The sequence below is a fragment of the Rhinopithecus roxellana genome, chromosome 4 (assembly GCF_007565055.1).
Source record: "Rhinopithecus roxellana isolate Shanxi Qingling chromosome 4, ASM756505v1, whole genome shotgun sequence".
In the NCBI taxonomy this organism is placed as follows: Eukaryota; Metazoa; Chordata; class Mammalia; order Primates; family Cercopithecidae; genus Rhinopithecus; species Rhinopithecus roxellana.
The window spans coordinates 164,254,866-164,270,117 of record NC_044552.1 but is presented as its reverse complement, the minus strand read 5'-3'; the positions used below and the strand labels follow the sequence as shown (position 1 = coordinate 164,270,117).

At 34.3% G+C, this 15,252-nt stretch overlaps 1 protein-coding gene across 1 annotated transcript in view; it reads right to left on the bottom strand.

The window, feature by feature from the left end:
• The window catches only part of RFX6 (regulatory factor X6), a 56,059-nt gene that overhangs the window by 20,214 nt on the left and 20,593 nt on the right, over positions 1–15,252 (bottom strand). The window contains 1 exon segment of the mRNA XM_030929289.1: positions 143–250. Coding sequence (XP_030785149.1) covers positions 143–250 — 108 coding nt within the window.

Genomic DNA, 15,252 nt, shown 5'->3' with positions numbered 1-15,252 from the left:
TTTGCCTCTCCTATAAATCAGTCAATTATGTTTGATTATGCAGATTTCTGATTGCTTCCTGCAGTGCCATGAAATTCCCAGCAAATTGACATATGGAGCCAACATATCAGAAAATCAATAGAGAAGTATCTGTAATTGATACCTTGTCCTTAGAAATGCATCCTTGGTATACAAGGTGTTGAGCGCTGGGGAATTCTGGAAGAAGTGTTCCAGTTTTTGAGCTAAGCGAATATTTACGAGTGAAGCCACCCTATAATTTAGAAAAATGAAAACAAATACATCATTATCAACTATATGCTTCCAAAGTACTATTCTAGTAAAATACAAATCCATAAAATTTAATTCGTCTTCATCCTGCAAACCACGAGAACTTATGAGATCTGAGTAAACTGTTTCAATTGTGTAACTGAATAAACGAGACATGTCAGCCAAATGGTTTTCAAACCTTCAATAAATAGTTTCATAGTTAGAATATTTTTCCTATCACTTCAAATTTTAGTTTTGAATATTTGTCAGTTTTCACAACTTTCAGAAATTTAAGTACACATTTGCTAATGGCATAAGTTTAGGAAGATCTGCCTTTGGAACTATTGAAATTATTTTAACTACAAGAGGATCAGGAATTGTCAAATCCAACCTCCCTTTTTACAAATTAAGTAAATGAGATAATTGAACATAAATTAATTTATTCAGTTTCAGAGGTAAGTACTGCTAAAATTTTTATTGGAGTCTAACTTTCGATTCTCAAACTAGCGCACTGGACTGTCCCACAAAAAGTTTCTTCTACCCTAAATTCAGGCATGTATTGTTCTTTCATATCTCTTGGGGAAAGCATACTCAAGCCATTTTCAGAAAATTAGAAAAGTGACAAATAACTTACAATGCTACTGTGCTGGTATACTTACAAGAAACCCACACAGAAAGAACAAATGTATATTCATGACAGAACCGGAGCCTCAGCAAATCAGTCTCCCAGGCCATAATTGATTGTTCCTCCTCCCCCAAACAAAATTTTAACAAACCAGATTGTAATCAAAAGTTTGGGGAAATAATGAAATTATGAATATAATAAAGGACATAAAGTGTCCCTGGCAAGGACAAAATTTTGTTCTTTCTCATAATTTTCTCACATTTATTTCTAGACTGTATTTCTGGCCGGGCGCGGTGGCTCAAGCCTGTAATCCCAGCACTTTGGGAGGCCGAGACGGGCGGATCACGAGGTCAGGAGATCAAGACCATCCTGGCTCACACGGTGAAACCCCGTCTCTACTAAAAATACAAAAAACTAGCCGGGCGACCTGGCGGGCGCCTGTAGTCCCAGCTACTCGGGAGGCTGAGGCAGGAGAATGGCGTGAACCCGGGAGGCGGAGCTTGCAGTGAGCTGAGATCCGGCCACTGCACTCCAGCCTGGGCGACAGAGCGAGACTCCGTCTCAAAAAAAAAAAAAAAAAAAAAAAAAAAAAAAAAAAAAAAAAAAGAAATGCTTCAAAACTTTCAATGCTTTGGTTTTCCATTTATGAGCACCAATTATCATTACACTGTCAAGGAATGTTACTGTCAATAAAAATAGGAAAAATAATATAGAAAACAAGAAAATAAATAATTTAATCCTTAAAGGAAGGAAGTTATATAACAAAATAGAAAACTAACATTTGTTGGATAAGCATTAAAAAATTTACCTAAATCTTAATTTTAGAAAAGTTTGCACTCTTCATATATTTTTTCTCTTGTGTGGAAAGTCAAGTTTTTTCCTCTCAATATGTGATTTGGTGATATAGGAAAAGAGAAACAGAGAAATATAAACCCCAAAAATGACAATACACAGTATGACACTAAATTAAAGTAGGAATAAAGGAATACTCTTATTTCCATTAAAGAAATATAATTAGTAATCAAAAATATTTTTACAAAGAAAAAATAGACTCAAAACTTTTTAACAGGTGACCTTTTATCAAGCATTCAGGAAACAGACAATTTCAAGCTTAACAGATTTTTTTCCGACAACAGAAAAAAAGGATAACTTCCCAATTCACTTGAAAACATATATATCAAAACTAGACAAGAACAGAAAAAGAAAAATCATATTTCAATCTCACTTATTACTACACTTAAGACAATATTAAACAAAATATTAACAAACAAAATTCAGTAGTGTATAAATACGATCATACTCAAGTTAGGTTTAAATTCATCATATTAACAACAAACAGGAGAATGCTGTATATTATACAATCATCTCAACTGATGCAGGAAAAAGAGTTTCTTTAAAATCCACTACCATTCATTAGCCTCTCTCTCTCTTTCTCTTTCTTTCTTTCTCTCTCCCCACCCCCCGCCCCATGTGTGTGTGTGCTAGAAACAGAGGAAAACTTAATTATCTATCTATCAGAAGCCCACAGCAAATATCTTACTTAGTGGCAAAATACTATAAAAATTCCCTGGAAAATCACAAACAAGATAAAGTTGCCTGCTCTCACCTTTTTTACTCAACACTATACCAGAGTTTATAGCTAGAATAATAATGAACTCAAAAAAGTAATGACAGATTAAGTACCAAAAAGGAAGAGACAATATTAGCATTATTTGCTACTGATGTAACTGATTTCACTGAAAAACTAAAACAAATTACACAAAAATTATGGTTAACAATAAAGTTTTTTTAGCAAAGTTGCTGAATTCAAGATCAATTTAAAAGTCAATTGCAACAACATGGATGAAACTGGAAAATACTGTGGCAAGTGAAATAAGCCAGGCACAGAAAAACAAATATCACATGTTCTCACTCATATATGGGGGATAAAAAATTTGATCACATGAAGTTAGAAAATAGAATAGTGGTTACAAGATGCTAAGAAGTGTAGTGGATAATGGAGGATAATGAGGAGTTGATTAATGGTAATTACTTTAAATGTAAATGAATCAATCTCTCCAATTGGAGGACAGATATTGGCAGAATGGAGTTAGACAAAATAGACTCTAAATTTTAAAAGGTGTGCAAGAGACAAGGACATTATATATTAACAAAATTTTGATAAAGCAAAAAAGTCTAACAATTATAACCGTTTATGTACCTAATAACAGGTATGTACAGATAACAGATAATAACAGATAATCAAAATATATGAAGAAAAATTGACAAAATTAAAGGGAGAAATGAACAGTTTTACAATAATAGTTGGAGACTTTAACACCTCATTCTCAATAATGGACAGAACAACCAGACAGAAGTTAAGTAAGAATATAGGGGACGTGGCGGCACAATAAACCAACTAGATTGAACAAACGTATACAGAATACACATTCTTTTCAAGGACACATGGACATCTTCCAGGATACACCATATGTTAGGCCACAAACTAGTCTCAGTGAATTTGAAAAGATAGATGTCATACAATGTATCTTCTTCAACCAACATGGGATGAACTTGGAAATAAATAATAGCAAAAAAACTGGAAATTTTACAAATTTGTGGTAATTATCCAACATACTCAAAGAAAAGCCCCAGAGTTGGCTTCAGCAGTGAATTGCACCAAATATTTAAAGAGGAACTAATACCAATACATCTCAAAGTTTTCCCAGGAATTGAAGAGGAAGGAGTACTTTGTAACTTATTCTATGAGGCCAATATTGCCTTGATACCAAAGGCAAGAAAACTGCGGACCAATATCCCTTATGAACTTTGATGCAAAAACTCTCCACAAAATATTAGTAATCCAAATTCCACAGCATATTAATAGGATTATACACCATAAATAAGTGAGATTTATTTCTGGAATGCAAGGATGGTTCAATATATAAAAATCAATAAATGTATTACATCACATCAATGGAATAAAAAAATGATAATCTCATTAGGTACAGAAAAAGTATTTGAAAAAATTCCATATCCTTTCAGGATAATAATACTCAACAAACCAGCCATATAGGAAAACCACCTCAATATAATAAAAGTTATTTATGAAAAGTCTATAGAAAACATCATACTTAATGGTGAAAGACCAAAAGCTTTTCCTCTAAGATCAGGAACAAAGCAAGTCTGCTTTCATCACTTCTACTCAACATGGTACTAGAAGTCTTAGCTAGAGTAGTTAGGCAAAAAGAAAATTAAAATTAAAAAAACAAGGCATCCGAATTGAAAAGGAAGAAGTAAAAAATCTCTGTTCACAGATGATATAATTTTATATGTAGAAAACCCTAAAAATGACACACACACACACACACACACACACACACCCCCCACACAACTAATAAATGGATTCAACAAAGTAGCAGGATTCAAAGTCAGCATGCAAAAACTAGTTGCATTTCTATTCACTAATAGTGAACAGCCTGAAAAGAAAATTAAGAAAACAATTTCATCTACAATAGCATCATAAAGAATAAAATACTTTAAAACTAATTTAACCAAGGAAGTGAAAGACTTGTACAACAAAAACTACATAAAAGAGCTGAAAGAAATTAAAGAAGACATAAATAAATAAAAAGACATTCCATTCTCATGGATTAGAAGAATTAATATTTAAGATAGCAATACTAGGCCAGGTGCGGTGGCTCGAGTCTGTAATCCCAGCACTTTGGGAGGCCAAGACAGGCAGATCACGAGGTCAGGAGATCGAGACCATCCTGGCCAACATGGTGAAACACCATCTCTACTAAAAAAAATACAAAAAACTAGCCGGGCAAGGTGGCGGGCCACCTGTAGTCCCAGCTACTCGGAAGGCTGAGGCAGGAGAATGGCGTAAACCCAGGAGGCAGAGCTTTCAGTCAGCTGAGATCTGGCCACTGCACTCCAGCCTGGGTGACAGAGCGAGACTCCTTCTCAAAAAAAAAAAAAAAAAAAAAAAAGATAGCAATACTGCCTAGAGTGAGATATAGATTCAATGCAATTCTAGTGACAGTTTTTCAGAAAAAGAAGAATCCATCCTAAAAGTATCTGTGGAATCTCAAGGGACCCTGGGTAGCCAAACAATCTTGAAAAAAAAGAGCAAAGTCAGAGAAGACTTCCTGATTTCAAAACGTACTATAAAGTTACAGTAATCAAAGCAATATGGTACTGTCATGAAGACAGACACATAGACCAATGGAATAGAATAGAGAGGCCAGTAACAAACTCTCATAGATATGGTAAAATAATTTTTGATAGGGGTGCCAAACCATTCAATGGGGAAAGAACAGTCCTATTAACAAAGGGTGCTGGGAAAACTGGATGTCCACATTCAAAGGAATAAAGTCAGACCTTTACCTAACACCACATACAAAAATTAACCAAAAATGAATCAAATATCTAAATGTAGGAGCTAAAACTATAAAAATTTTAGAAGGAAACATAGAGTAAAAGATTCATGACACGTGATTTGGAAAAAAAATTTTGTATATGACACTAAAACACAGGCAACAACAAAAAAATAGACAAATTGTACTTCATAAAAAAGGCTCACGCCTATAATCCCAGCACTTTGGGAGGCTGAGGTGGGCAGATCATGAGGTCAAGAGATCGAGACCATCCTAGCCAACATGGTGAAACCCCATCTCTACTAAAAATACAAAAATTAGCTGGGCATGGTGGCACGCACCTGTAGTCCCAGCTACTTGAGAGGCTAAGGCAGGAGAATCGCTTGAACCTGGGAGGCAGAGGTTGCAGTGAGCCAAGACTGCACCACTGCACTCCAGCCTGGTGACAGAGTGAGACTCTGTCCCAAAAAAAAAAAAAAAAAAGAAACACTTTTGTTCATAAAAGTTATGCATATAACTGTACATGACACTATGATCAGAATAGAAAGGCAATATATGGAATGACAGAAAATATTTGCAAATCATGTTTCATAAGGGATTAATATATAGAATATATTGAGAACTCCTAAAACTTAACAAAATAAAAGTAAACAAAATGATTCATACTGGGCAAAGGACTTGATATACACTTCTCCAGAGAAGATATATGAATGACTAGCAAATGCATTAAAATATGCTCAATGTTACCATTATTAGGGAAATGCAGATCAAACCCTAAATGAGATACCACATCACACCCACTGGGGTGGCTACTATAAACACAAAAACACACATAAACACACACAGCAAAAATAACAAATGTTGTCAAGGATGTGAAAAAATTGGAATCCTTGTGCATTGTTGGTGAGAATGTAACCTAGTACAGCTGCTATGTAAAACAGTTTGGTTTTACATAGCAAAATTAAATTTAAAATTTTAATTAAATTAAAATTTAATTTTAATAATTAAATTTAATCAAAAAATTTAATCAAAATTAAAAACAGAATTACTATATGACCCAGTAATTCTACTTCTGGGTATATAGCCAAAAAAATTATAGCAGGATCTCAAAGAGATATTTGTACATCCACGTTCATAGCAGCATTAGTAACTATAGCTTAAACGTCAAAGCAAGCCACATGTCCATCGACAGATGAATGGATTAGCAAAATGTGGTACTGTATATACATATAATGGAATATCATTCAGCCTTAAAAGGCAATGATGTTCTGACATATGCTACAACATGGATGAACCTTGAGGACATTATGGTAAGTGAAATAAGTCAGTCACCAGAAGACAAATACTGTATGACTCTACTTAAAGAGGATTCTAGAGTAGTAGAAATCATAGAGACAGAAAATAGAATGGTAGTGGCCAGGCACATGGTAGAGGGAAGAGGGGAGTTATGTTCAATGAGTAGAGAGTTTCAGTCTTGCAAGATGAAAGAGTTCTGAAGGTGGTTGGTGGTGATGGTTACACAATGATACCAATGTACTTAATACCACAAAGCTGTAAACTCAAAAATGGCTGAGACAGTATATTTTACATGTAGTTTACCACAATAAAAAATATCAACAAAAACCAATTACAAATGAAATAACTTAAATGTTCAGAGCAACTTTATGCTTTCAAGTTTATAGAGAATATTATTATAATCTTGGAATACACATAACTTTTTAAAAAACAAGATATAAAAAGCACTAACTATAAAATTAAAAAAACTTCATCAAAAGATACAATAGAGTATTGAGTCATGTTACTAACAGGAAGAAGTTATTTACAACACATAACTTATAGGATATTAGTATCCAGAACATATAAAGAACTCTTAAGGATTAAAAATTCAAAATAAAAAATGATATGATTTGAGCAAACATTTCACAGAAGAGAATTGGCCAATAAAAATCCAAAAATATATTCTAGCTCATCAGTTGTTAAAAACAATTTCCAAATAAAAAACACAGACACGATTTTACACCTACAAGACTGGCAAAAACTAAGCTGTCATTTAATACTAAGTGTAAGAATAGGCACAAAAGTAATGAACACACACAGCTGGAGAGACAGAAGTTAATACAACCACTCTGGAAAATAATTTCAGCTTTACTAGTAAAGTTAAGGATGAGTATATCTTAGGACCTGGAATTCCACTCCTATAGATGTGTACCTGGAGAACTGTTTGTGTCACCACTGTTTTTCAGGCAAAAAAAAAAAAAAAAAGCCCCATCTACAATGGAATGAATAAATGCATTGGGATAGTTTCCTACAATGGAATATTATACAGGAGTACAAATACATTAGAACTTCATATATTGGCATTAAAGAATCACAAAACCTAGCATTGAATAAAAGCAGAAAGTCACAGGGAAAACAAGGAACCTCTTTTTATGTAGGATATAACTGGGCAAATAATAAACAATATGTTGTTGAGAGATCTATTTGTAAGGGGCAAACTTTATAGAAAAACAAACAGTAACATCATATTCTGGAGAGTGGTAACTTCTGATGAGTAGGAATGAAAAAGTGATTGAAGTGGGTGCACAGAGGACTTTTCTCTTTTCAGTTATGAGAAAGGGCTTGAGTTCTCAAATTATGATTATTTTTAAAATTCTATGCATGTGTTTGTGTATTTGGGTGAGTGTGGGTGTTGTGAATAATACATTTCCCAATAAAAAAGTTAGCATGCTAAAGAAATACATATTAAGAAATAAAGTATGTAACTTTAATTCTAATACTTTTAAAAACTCTCATATTGGTAAATAATCGTTTTGTGTAATCAAAGCTAGCAATATGTGCAACATTAACAAGGGGCAAAAGGGCCCCAAAAAACCTTAAAATTAATTTTGTTTTGGATATGTTAACAACTGGATACAAAGATGATGTAAATTGCATAAATCAAATAATATCCAGTAAGTGTAACACAAAAAGAAAGGGAGGAGTGATTATCTTTAAAATAGTAAAATACGCTCATTTTAACTTCACTAATATGCTTGCTATTACAATCGTACTAAAAGAGATGCCAGATCATAGGCCAGCTACAGAGGTCTGGGTTTGTTTTATTTTTTTCTTTCTCAACTGATAATTTTGGTACTCTTGGGTAAACTATTAAGAATTGTATTTCTAAAAGAAAACAAGAAGGACCCTACAGAAAAGAAACAAATATGACTAGAATGCAAGAGGGTCTGATTTATGAGGAAAGATTAAAGGACTTAAGCTGCACAGCTTGGCTAAGTGATGACAAAGGAGAGTATGATAACAGTCTACAAATATTTGAAAAGCATATACCAAGGAGAGAGGATTTGATATTTATCTTGGTACAAGGTTGTTCAACTGGCTGTGAATTGTTGATGTTAAAGAGAAGAAAACTCAGGCTATCAAGGAAACTTCCTGGTAGAAGTGTATGAAATCAATGGACCCATTCCCTAAGAAATAATGTCAACTTCAGTAGCTGCTTGAAGCAAAAATTTGGCCCACACTAGAAGACCCACAGGAAACGAAAAGCTTTCTTTGATGGGGAGAAAATATTATAATTAAGTTTTGTTCCTTTGTTTCATTCCTGTGAATTAACAGATTCTGAGACAATCTCTAAGACATTTCTGAAATTTAAACCACTCCATTTATGAATAAAAATTTTAAAACAATAACAATTATTAATACTGAGTAGTAACTGCTCTTAACATCCTTTTCCTGTTTTTTATTTTGTTTCTGTTGTTTTTTGCTGTTGTTTTTGTTTGCTTTTATATTTTGAACTCTTTAAAACTTTTTAAAAGATACAGAGAAAAAAATAATAAATCCCCACTTACCATCCTGATTAAGACATGAGACATTTCCAATACTAAAGCAGCCTTGCCTAATCTCATTCCCTTCTTCCCCCACAAGAAATAATGTTCTGGGCTTGGTTTAGATCATTTCTACTCAAACATTAAAACATTTACCTAGTATGTAAATGTTCTTAATATTATATACTGTTCTTTAAAACTGGTACCATACAGTATGTGTCCTTGTACTTTCAATATGTTTTTTTCACTCAACTGTAGGTTTTTGAGACAACCCTAATTTGATTATTATAACCATCATTCATTCGCTCATACCCAAAGCAGTATAGCACTCCATTGTATAAATGTATAAAAACTTATTTCCCATTATATCATAATGAACATTTAGATTATTTTCGAGTATTCTGCAATTATAAACCATGTCACAGTGAACATCCTCATACACACCTCCTTGTGCACAATGTGAAGGTTTCTTTAGGAATGCAGTCATAAAGTGTGTAAATCTTCAACTTCACTAGGTATTGTCCCTTCCACTCTACATGAGAGTTCCTTTGGTCCATATTCCTGTCAACAGTGTGTCTTTAGACATTTAATTGTTGTTAATGTAATATTTGTGAGACAATCACACATTAGGGTTTTAATTTTCATTTCCCTAATTAATATTTAGATTGAGCATTTTTTTATTGGCAAGGGGTGGTATTCAACATAGGTTATGGACACTGGTCAACCAGAATGCCAACTAGCACTGTTAGTCATTCTTTGTTTACCCTGAATTAATTGCTTCTTCATATACTTTGCTATATTTCTGTTGGGTTGTCTTTTCACATTGACTTGAATTCTATACATATTCTAGAACAGTGCTGGCCAGTACAGCTTTCTGTTATGATGGCAATGTTCTGTATCTTTTGTGTCCAATACAGTAACCACTAGCCACATATAACTCTTAGGCACTTGAAATGTAGCTAATGTGACTGAAAAACTAAATTTTTTACTTTACTTAATTAATAGTCACATGTGGCTAGCAGCAGCTACCATATTTTACAACATAGTAATAGATATTTATTATCTGTCATTCAGTGCTTCTCAATTTACAATGGGGTTACATCCCAATAAAATCATTACAATTGGAAAATATTGTAAGTCAAAATGCATTTAATATACCCAACTTACTGAACATTATAACTTAGCCTAGCCTACCTTAAATGTGCTTGGAACATTTACATTAGGTTACAGTAGGGCAAAATCATCTAACACAAAGTTTATTTTACAATGAAGTGTTAAATAACTCAGGTAATGTATTAAATACTATATTGAAAGTGAGAAGCGGAATGGTTGTATGGGTACTTGAAGTACAGTTTCTACTGAATGCATACCCCTTTCACACCATCACAAAGTCGAAAAATTGTAAGTCAAACCATTTTAAGCCAAGGACCAACTGTATATAGTTTATAAATATCCAGTTATGTTTTACCTATTTTACATATATTTGCTTTTGTGTCCGTTTTTCATAATTAACATTTCTCTATATCATTAAAAGAGCCTTTTAATAAATAATATTTAGCCACACAAAAGTACAATAAATTATGTAACCATTTCTTTGATATTAGTCATTTAGGTTACATATAGTTTTTCACTGTAATCAATAAAAATTTTGTGCATAATTATCTGTCTGCATTTCCTATTTTTGGGGGGTGTGGTGGCTCACGCCTGTAATCCCAACACTTTGGAAGGCTGAGGTGGGCAGATCACCTGAGGTCAGGAGTTCGAGTCCAACCTGGCCAACATGGCAAAACCCTGGCTCTACTAAAAATACAAAAATTAGCCAGGCGTGGCAGCACACACCTGTAATCCCAGCTACTCGGGAAGCTGGGGTAGGAGAATCACTTGAGCACTGGAGACCCAGGTTGCAATGAGCCGAGATCATGCCACGGCACTCCAACCTGGGTGACAGAGTGAGACTCCATCTCAAAAAAAAAAAAAAAAAAAAAAAAAAAAATTTCATACAAAATCCATACAAAAGTAGAATTAGTAGGAAAAGGATATAAATACTTTAAAGACTCTTGGTGAAGATCTTCCAAACATTTTCCAAAAATTCATTCTGCCTTCAGCAAGATATGAAAGAGTTACCTCATTCTGCCTTCACCAACTTCACAATAATTTTTACATATTTGAAAGTTTCATATTGTAAAATGTTATCTTAATTTTTGTTTATTTGGTAATCCTTTCTTCATGCATTTATCAGCTTTTTCTTTCCCCTGTGAATCATCTATTCACATCTTCTACTACTTATTGTGCTCTTCATATTTTTATAGGATTTTTATGTACTATGGATATAATTTTATTTCATATTTACTGAAGGTATTTCCCCCAGTTTTTCCTTTGACTTCAAATTTTGTATATGATGCTTTTGATATGAAGAAGTTTCCAACTCTGTGCCTTTCTTTTTCCTATGAAATTTCTAAACTGCTCTTTTACTTAGAAAGTGAATAACTCCTTCCAGACGTGGGATAGATATATATATTTCCTCCTAAGTATTATTTTTATATTTAATTGTTTCTATGAAATTCACAGAAGTTGTTAAGTTTTGAGGTATAGAAATTTTTTTGCAAAATAGTCAATTTTTCTAACATTATCCCCGAATAATTTTATGTATATAGTACTCCACCTTTCTCCGAAAAGGACACGGAAAAATATTTTCTTTCTTCATTTGTTGTAATTTCTCCTTGGTCATATGCTAAAACCTTATAAACACTAGGGTCTTTTGTCAGGTACCATATCTCTGCTGCAGATTTGTTCCATCTACAGTTGACTCAGTATCATAATGTTATAATATTTTGATATGTGGCAGATAAATCCCCTTTTCACTCTTCTTGTTTACATTTATCTTAACTATTACTTCCTGTATATTCTTCTAGATTAAGCTCATAACCATATTCATCTCCAAAAATTAATCACCCACTCAAATTTTCATTAGAATATAAAATGTCTACATTAATTTAGGAAGAATTGGAGTATTTATAATCTAGCATTCCTATCCAGGCACATGGTATGTCATTTCATTTGTAGTTTTCTTTTACACCTGTACTTTTTTTCCAAAAAGGCAGTATGCTTCTCTTATTATAACTGCTCCTGAATATTTTGCATTTCTTCTGGCTCATACCAGAATTTTACAATCTTCTACCTTTCTTGTCTTCCACAAAGACTGTTGCTACCTCTCTCAATAAATCTGTGAGAAAATTAAGTCCTACAGAAAATGATTTGAACAACCATTTTGTCAATTCTCTCAAGGATGGTGCTTAATCAATAGCATTCTAAACACTCATGCATAAAAGAGTTTATTCCTTATATTCAGTGGGTGTCTAAGGGCATTAGGGCTACATTCTCTCTAGGAAACCTGCTTGAGAATAGCTAGGACTTTCTTTTAAGTTCCTCAGACTCCTACTTTCTTTCCCTGACTTTTGCCACAGCACATGACCTACACTACCATTCCTGAGAGAAATGAGAAACTACCATACAGAAGCTACCACAACTTTCTGCCAAAAAAATCTACAAATCTGCTTGCATCCGAACTTACCCTTTCTCTTTCTAGTTTTCATGGAAGCACTGCTCCTCCTCTCTAGGGCCAATTCCTCTAATCTGACCTCCTCAGTGACCTTGTGCTCTCAACTTTCCTTTCTTTAATATTTTCAGGCTTCACTCTTTACTGTATCTGTTTTATTAGCATTAGACATTAGTCTAATCATCCTTCAAAACTAAATTCCAAAAAATTAGCTGGATGTGGTGGTGTGTGCCTGTAGTCCCAGCTACTTGGGAAGCTGAGGTGGGAGGATCACTTGAGCCCAGGAGGTTAAGGCTGCAGTGAGTCAAGATTGTGCCACTGCACACCAGCCTGGGTGACAGAGTGAGACCCTGTCTCAAAAACAAAACCAAAAAAATCCCAGATCCCAAGTCCTTTTCCAATTATCACCCTGAACTTGACTAAATGTTCTACATTCAATGCTACTTCCCACTCATTCACAAACCAAACCCCAGCTCACCACTGAAAAGGCTCTCCCTGAAATCATTAGTTATCTCCACTTAACTAATTCCATGGATCATTTCCACTCCTTATCTTGATGACTTTTCAGCACCATCTGAGCATTCCTTTCCATAGGGAGCATTTTTTTCTCCTGACTCCTATGACACTGTATTCTCCTCCTTCTCTTCTTACCACTCTAGACTCTCTTCTGTTATCTCGCTGACACTCTTCCTCTCATTTTTCACAACTCTTTTTTGGTAACCTCTTGTCTTCTCATTCATTTTTTCCCTAAGTGTTTTTATCCATTACCATGGCTTCAATCACCATCAAACTAAATCTTGAAGTCCTCCTTTCCAATCACGTATATCCAACTGCCCACTTAAAATTTGTGTTAAATATTTCACAAACACATCAAATATGACAAGTCCCAAATTAAACCCATTATCTTTTTACTCTTTCTACCTGCTTCTCCTTCAATATTTCCCAACTAAAATCAGTTACTTCTCACCATCCCTCGGATTACTATTCTGTCCAGATCTTCTCTTTCACAGACTATCCAGATAGCCTCCAATGGATCTACTGGATTCTTGCCTTACACTCTTCTAATGTATTCTCCATGTCATGGTCAGAATGAGTTTTATAAAACACAAGTCTGATGGCGTAACTCTCCTTTAGTGGCTTCCCATTACAGAATTCTTAACCTAATGAGACTACATACAATCCAGCCTCTACCTAGTATATTACTCTCTACCTCATTCTATACTATAACTATGCATAAATTTTTTTTATTTTTGCTACAACGTGATGCACCTCTGCTTGCCTTCACATATGCCAGTGGTTGACATTTGGCAATGTCAGAGACATTTTTGGTTGTCACGACAAGGGGGTGGGGGCCTGCTACTGGAATGTAATGGGTAGAGGCCAGAGGTGCTGTGATACTACTAAGCATCCTACAATATACTTGATATATTCCATAAATATTATTATCTGAACCACAATTTCCATAGTATGGAGGCTGAGAAACCCTGGCCTATGCTATTCCATCTGTCTTAACCACTCTTCTTCCCTCTTCCCCTACTCCACTCCTCCTCCAAACTACCACTATATTCTCAGTTATTTCCTTAATATCACTTCCTGTGAAGAATGTCCTTAACTCCCTAAACCTAGTTACTCCCATGACACCCTTTAGAATTTCTTATAATTACTTGTTCAAGATATACTTTCCTGCTATACTGTAACGCTCTGGAAGGGCAGGACCAAATCTCTTCATTCACCATTTTGTCCCCTAGTACCTGTAATATCATATGTCTGTTAATTAATATCTTGACCATGGGTTTAAAAAAAATAGAATCTTTCTCTGACCTCTTAGAAAAGCAAATACATCTCTCAGCCTCATTTTTCTTAGCTGTAAATATGCTGACACCATACCTCACAGTTATGAATGTTCAAATGAACTGATGTATATGAAGATTTGCACTGAAAATCTTGTGTCTGAGCACACCAATGATGGTTGGTCATCCTAAATGCAATTTTTTTTTTGAGATAGGGTCTCACACTGTTGCCTAGGCTAGAGTACAGTGGCACAATCACGGCTCACTGCAACCTCCCCACCTCTTCGGCTCAAGAGATTCTGTTGCCTCAGCCTCCTCAGTAGCTGGGATTACAGGCGTGTACCACTATGCCCAACTAATTTTTTGTATTTTTAGTACAGACAGCATTTTACTATGTTGGCCAGGCTGGTCTTGAATTCTTGGGCTCAAGTGATCCACCCACCTCGGCCTCCCAAAGAAAATAATTTTTAAAAAATTTCAATTGTGTTATGAAAATATTTTATTATCATTTTAAACATATTTAGAGTAGTTCTGAGCCTTTAGAAAGCTCTTAGTTGTGTTAATTTCTATAATCATCAAAGTAATGGTACACTATTATTGCCTTCAGGTATCCATAGAAAATGGTTAGGCCATAGAGTTTAATCAGAATATTTTATTTTAATGCTAGTAATAAAATCTACAACAGTATTTGTAGCATCCTCTTCTAAGAAGGAAAAAGTAGACCTGAGAAATATTTTTCTTTTGTTCCATGAAACAAGGCTTGCCATTTATCGGCTGAGGGCTTGCTAATACCACCAACCTCATCAAACTAGTAGAAAGAACACCTGAGAGAAATTATTTAAATTCCCTATTG